Genomic DNA, 6126 nt, shown 5'->3' with positions numbered 1-6126 from the left:
CCAGGCTTGGGAGGAAAGGGGTTAAGCCAGACCCTGACTTTCTCCGCGCAACGTGCCGGGTTCTGTCTGTTAAAGTCAACGTCGCCCAGCTGGAGCCAGCCAATAGGCGTCCGGGAGGGCTCCGGACAACCCAGTGAAGGGGCGTGGCCTGAAGCTGTCACTCAGCGGTGAGGAATGACACCCGAGCGGGAGGGGGGATACGGTGGAACGCCGGGGAAGGAAAGAGAGAAGAAACAGATAAAACCAGAGCAGGGGGTAAAAAGGTGCCCCGCGCCTCTCAGAATCCAGAGGCCGCCGTCGTCGCCGCCGTCACTGGGGGTGGGCTCCGGAAGAGCCGGACCAACTAGGAAAGGACTAACCAAGAGCGAAATCCTGCAGCCAGTGAAGAGACCGAGGCGCAAAGAAAAAGTGACTCCGGCCGTGCGCCCCGGAGGCGCTCAGGAGGGGACTGCAGCCGCGGTGGGGGCCCCGCCGATCCGCCCCCAACATCCTTCGAGGGGGCAGACCCCGGCCCGCCCCTAAGGGCGCGAGGCGATGAGATAATCCAGCTGAGCTGCGAAAGTCGAGCGTCTGGCTCTGAATTGGGGGGGAGGGGGTCTTCGGGAGGGGTGGGCCTCGGAAGTGGGGGTGAGGGTCGGCGCTGATCCCCGGCCAGAGGGAGGCGGGGGCTGCTGGGCCGCGCAGGAGTGCGCTGCTGGGGCCTCGCGAGCCGGCTCACTCGCGCTGCGGCGGCCCGCGCGCTGCGTCCAGCTCCGTGCTGCCCCGCGCCCCAGCCGCCCGGCCGGCCGGCCGCTCTGGCTCACGGAGCAGATGGCTGTGCGCGGCGCCAACACCTTGACGCCCTTCTCCATCCAGGCAATCCTCAACAAGAAAGAGGAGCGTGGAGGGCTGCCCGCGCCAGAGGGGCGCTCGGTACCCGGGGGCACCGCAGTGGCAGTGGCTGAGGCGCCCGCTGTCTGCTGCTGGCGATTGTTCGGGGAAACAGACGCGGGCGCTCTGGGGGGCGCGGAAGACTCTCTGCTGGCGTCGCCTGCCGGGACCAGAACGGCTGCAGGGCGGACCGCGGAGAGCCTGGTTGGTTGGGACTCGGACTCGGCGCTGAGCGAGGAGAACGAGGGCGGGCGGCGCTGTGCGGACGCGCCGGGGGCCAGCGGGGCCGGCTGTGCAGGGGGGACGCTGGGCCTCGGCCAGCCGGTCTGCGAGCTGCCCGCCGCCAAGGACCTAGACGAGGAAGCCGCAGGCAGGAGCGACAGCGAGATGTCGGCCAGCGTCTCAGGTCTGCCGAGGCTTGGCGGGGAAGGGGGCCGGGCAGAGGGGCTGGCAAGGAGGGAAAACATGCCGAATGGGGTGGGCCTGCTGTGAGTACCCTACGCCCTGGGGCCCTGGGGCTGGCCAGGACCCGAAGCTCTTCGCGCTGGCGCAGGCTGCTCTAATTCTCTGGGAACCGAGCCCGAGAGAGAACCGAGAAACTCCTCAGAGCCTGCGTCCTGGGGCGAGGCCTGAGACGTCCTGAGGGCAACTGTGCCCTAGACTGCACTAAGAGAAAACCACTGCACCCTGCCTTTAAGTCCATCGCCAGTGCTTCGGCCCTGTCTATGTCCAAATCCCCCAAATCAGCGACAGGGAAGATCCAGGGGCCCGGAGACCTCGAGTAGTCAGTGCCATGGTCCCTGGCCCATAGAGCAGAAATGCTCCCAGCTCTAGGTCCCAAGGCTCCGAGGTCCTCTGCTTAAGGATAGGTGGTGAGGGATACCTGTAAGTGGTACTGAACATGCATGTGCCAAGCCTGGGCTTTGGGGGGAGGACTTATTTAGCTTTCCCAGACCCCAAGTTCAGGGGAGCTGGGATGGGCTGAGGACCCAATACCTGGCAGCACACCCTGCAGCCAGCTGAAGGCAGGGGGGCTTAATGTGGGTCATTCCACAAGTAGCACGGAGAGGAACATCCCCTGCCAGAGCTGGCAGGTCACTGGGTCAGAAAGACACCCCACACCCACTCCCCTGTGGGCTGGTCGCTGCTGTAGGCCTCACACTGGCTCCAAGTAAATAGTACTTGCCCGAGGCCAGATCTCTGAACCTCTCTGCTAGGGTCCTGTGGGGAGATCCAGGAAGGGCTGAGGAGCTGGTGTCAGATTAGGGTTCAAAGACGTGAAGCAGGGACACCTCTCTCTCTTCCCCTCAATCTTCTCATTTCCTTGCAAAGAGAGAGACAGAAGCCCACCAAGGCTGCTCTATTGACACAGATCTCACACAATTCCGGGAGGTTGAGGGGGTTGGGGGTAAGACTCGGAATACATCTGTCCGAGGATTCGGCCCCCCATCTTCCCCTTACGTGCAGTTGACACGTGTGTGTTGCACCAATGAGTATGTATGAGCGTTGAGTGTGCCGGTGGCGGGTAAACCCAGGGAGAGAGTAACCAAGAATTCCCCCCCTCACCCCAGAGCTCAGCGCTGAATACTTATAAGGCTTGTGAGGATGCTTAGGCCTGGTGTCCCCACATTACTGAGGGAAGCCTGGGGCACAGTGAGGGCAGGGAGCTGGATCTTGGCCACACAGCATTGATACAGCGGCGGAGTCCCCTTCCCGAGTGGACAGGCCTAGATGTAAGAAGCTAGTAGAACAGGGTTCTGAGTCCGGTCTAAAGCACCCGTGGTTTACAGACCCTCGCCAAGCGCTCTGCTGGGATCAAAGCGTATTTTCGTCCCCCTCCTCCACCCCCCGCAGTTGGGGCCAGACCTCCTTTGTTTGCGGCGCTGACAGTCTGTTGTTTCTGTTCCCACTGGGGTTCGCAGGCGACCGCAGCCCTAGGGCCGAAGACGACGCTGTTGGCCCCGGAAGTGCACGCGTACCCGCGCTGTGCAGCCGAAGCGGCGGCGGGGGCGGCCCGGCGGGCGGCGCGGAGGAGGAGGAGGAGCCCGCCGCGCCCAAGCCGCGCAAGAAACGCTCGCGGGCCGCCTTCTCCCACGCTCAGGTCTTCGAGTTGGAGCGGCGCTTCAACCACCAACGATACTTGTCCGGGCCGGAACGCGCCGACCTGGCCGCGTCGCTGAAGCTCACCGAGACGCAAGTGAAGATCTGGTTCCAGAACCGTCGCTACAAGACCAAACGCCGGCAGATGGCTGCCGACCTGCTGGCATCAGCGCCCGCCGCCAAGAAGGTGGCGGTGAAAGTGCTGGTGCGCGACGACCAGAGACAGTACTTGCCTGGCGAGGTGCTGCGGCCACCGTCGCTGCTGCCACTGCAACCCTCCTACTATTACCCTTACTATTGCCTCCCCGGCTGGGCGCTCTCCACGTGTGCAGCCGCCGCGGGCACCCAGTGAGCCGGCCTGGGTCGAGGCAGCAAACGATCCCCGGGTGCCAGCTCCGGACGGCCGCTGACGGCTGTGCAGGTTGTGCTCTCTACGAGGGCGCCCCGGCGAAGGGGCAAGGATGCAGTACAGCCCAGGCTCAAAATCCAGGAGTGCTCCGTGGCAGCGGGACTGAGTCTGTCCAGAGGGGGCGCCTTTTTCTAATTTGAAGGCACCCTTTGCCTAATTAGGAGGCACCCTATGGCCTAGGGTTCTTGCTCCCCCGTTGCCTGCGTGGAAGCTCTTGGACATTATTTATTATCACAACAAAGTTGGATTTGGATTGTATCTGCCAGGACACGGCGTTTCTCTGGAGCGGAGAGAACTCCTGGATCCACATAGCCTGAATCCCCAGAATTTCAGGCTGTCTGGGAGCTTCCTGCAGTAGGCCACAATAGTTCATGGTATCCATGCTACCAATCTATGTTTATCTACATATCTATTATTTTTGGAAATTGCATTTGTAAGGAACGGGTGCAGAACCTTGACAGCCCCAAGGAGCCCCGAGCCTTAGAGGGTTGATTTGAACCGTGAAAGTTTTGCTTTTTGGGCCCTCTGCCCCCACTCCTACCCATGTCGGAGCTGGGGTGTGGACGCCCTTTTGGGTGCTGAATGTAAAGAAGGGAGCTTCTGAGCACAGGGCTGTGCAGAGGCCCCCCAAAATCTTTCCTCTCCGGAGTCCACCACCAACTCGGGAGCTTCCGGGAACCCGGAATTAGGAAAGGGCAAACCCAGCAGCCCTTGGCAGAAACTTTCTTTTATTTCTTTTTACTTTTTTAAAGGAGGTTAAAACTTGTAGCACTTTTCGGTTGTTTGTATTCAAATAACGGTTATTTTTGTATTCAATGTGAATATCCCTGACCGGCCTTTCCCCAGTGTACCCTGCAGTTCAGATGCCGGGCCCTCTGTCTCTAACGTTCTCCATGATTCCTGCATTCTGACCCAAGATTCTTCCATTCCAGCCCCTGTCCCTAAGACAGATGATCCTGTCAATATTGTTGCTTTTTGCCTCCTTAAGGGCACTGTGCACTCAACTAGAATATTAACTTTAAAAAGATTTGTGAAGTTTGGAAGCTCTGTTCGCCTTATCTTTCTTTTTCCTTTAATTTATAAACTTTTAGTTTCACATGCCCTCCTGGACACCGTGTTGTCTCTGAGCCTCTCTCTGTCCAGCTGTATGGTAAAAATGTCTGGGGCTCCTCTCCCACCACTTTTCAGTCCTGGACCAAGAATGTCTCCTCCCTCTAGGGAGCGGCCTGGCTGCCCATCGGGAAGAAAGTGTTTAAATCCACTCAGCTCAGGGAATTGCAAAGTAGGGGACTTCCGCAAAAGTCACAACTGAATCCCACTGAATAAGGAGCAAATGGCTAGGATTCTCTCTCTCTCTCTCTCTCTCCCTCCCTCCCTCATGGGATTGGTCTCAGAGTGTGGAAAGGGTCCATAGCTGAACCCACAACCAGTTTCAACCCCTACCTAACCTGCTGTCTCCTTCACCTGCCCACATCCTCTCTGCTTTTGATTTTCCCAGCATTTCTGGAACTGACCCTGTCTTCATTTCGTTTGGAGAATAGGCTAGCAAAAACTCGCCGAAATTCTGAGGGCTATAATAATAACCAGATCTATTAGAGGTCTCTTGGGGAGGGTCAACTGAGCTTTGACCCCGGCAGGGTGCACATGGCCCTCTATATTGTTTCAGAGTGATGCCACTCACTCTGTCTGTGACATGGTCTCATGTGAGTCCTCATAGGAGGACTAGGGCCAGGGTTATTTATTATTTACATTTTACAGACGAACACCCAACCCCATTGCACAACTCGCCAGTCTGTCGTGGATTCGCCAGAGCAAAATGCTTAGGCTTCACTCCCCTCGCTCTGGGTCTGGTCGAGCAAGGAAGAGTTAATGCCACATTGCAGGCTCTGAGGCCTCCAGCAGCCGGCGGAAGCCGGGAGTTGCCAATCCCAGGCCCCAGCTACTTTCAATTTTACCCCAACCAGAAAGGCCTACCTGCCCTTTTCAGGGTCGGCAACCTTTTCCAGCCTCAGGATTCCCAGGCCTTTGTATCCCAAAATCCATAGCCAGGGGTCTGTGAACCCCCCCGCGAACCTCCCCCCGGCCCCCCCACCCCGTCACAAGTGCTTTTGGAGAAGATTCCTGCTTGTGGAAACAACAAAGCGAGAAGGCATATGTCCTCGGGATGTGCACGCCCTTACCCCCAAGTCCAACCACCTTCTAAATGGTTCCTGCAATCATTTTCTTTTTGGCATGTTTTAAAAATTCCATGTAAGCTTCATAATTAATCATGAATGCATTTTCTCTGTAGAAAGAACATTTCCAATAACGCTAGAATTCCCTCCCTTCCTCTCTGCAGAGATCGCCACTACTGAGGGTTTTGGGGGAGGAAGCTTGTTTTTTCTTTCCCCCTCCCCTCCTGAAATGGCATTTGGTTGTGACTACATCCTATGAGGTGAGTTTGTCCTCCAACCCTGCGGATTTGGGAAGTTGAGGGAACTAGGAATTTTCTCTCAAGTAGGCCGGGCGGCGCCCCTTCCCTTTCCCGTTCCTTCTGCACTCCCCGTCTGGACCAGCTATGCCGGGCTGGCTCCAGACGCCCGGGGAAAAATGACTCAAACGAATTCAGTTTGCCCCAGATTGTTGCAGTTTCGCTCTGAGCTGCCCCGCGCCCGGCTCTGGCAGCAGCACCTTTAGATCCGATTTGTGGAGTTGGAATCAGCCCGCGGGGCCAGCTGGGCTTCCGAAGAACTCCCCTCTCATTTGGA

General features: G+C 58.2%; 1 protein-coding gene across 1 annotated transcript; it reads left to right on the top strand.

Annotated features, from left to right (window-relative positions):
* The first annotated feature begins 223 nt into the window (after positions 1-223).
* Positions 224-5753, top strand: NKX3-2 (NK3 homeobox 2). The gene is made up of 2 exons (XM_032333859.1): positions 224-1276; positions 2793-5753. The coding sequence occupies exons 1-2, from the start codon at positions 811-813 to the stop codon at positions 3320-3322; spliced, it is 996 nt and encodes a 331-aa protein (XP_032189750.1). The 5' UTR covers positions 224-810; the 3' UTR covers positions 3323-5753.
* Positions 5754-6126: the final 373 nt, after the last annotated feature.

The sequence above is a fragment of the Mustela erminea genome, chromosome 2 (genome assembly GCF_009829155.1).
Source record: "Mustela erminea isolate mMusErm1 chromosome 2, mMusErm1.Pri, whole genome shotgun sequence".
Classification (NCBI taxonomy): domain Eukaryota; kingdom Metazoa; phylum Chordata; class Mammalia; order Carnivora; family Mustelidae; genus Mustela; species Mustela erminea.
Note: the sequence above shows the minus strand (reverse complement) of the source record. Positions and strands in the feature narration are given on the sequence as shown.

Coding starts and splice junctions, on each gene's coding strand:
- NKX3-2 (XM_032333859.1), top strand. CDS start 811: ATGGCTGTGCGCGGCGCCAACACCTTGACGCCCTTCTCCATCCAGGCA. Junction 1,277..2,792: donor GATGTCGGCCAGCGTCTCAG/GTCTGCCGAGGC, acceptor TGGGGTTCGCAG/GCGACCGCAGCCCTAGGGCC.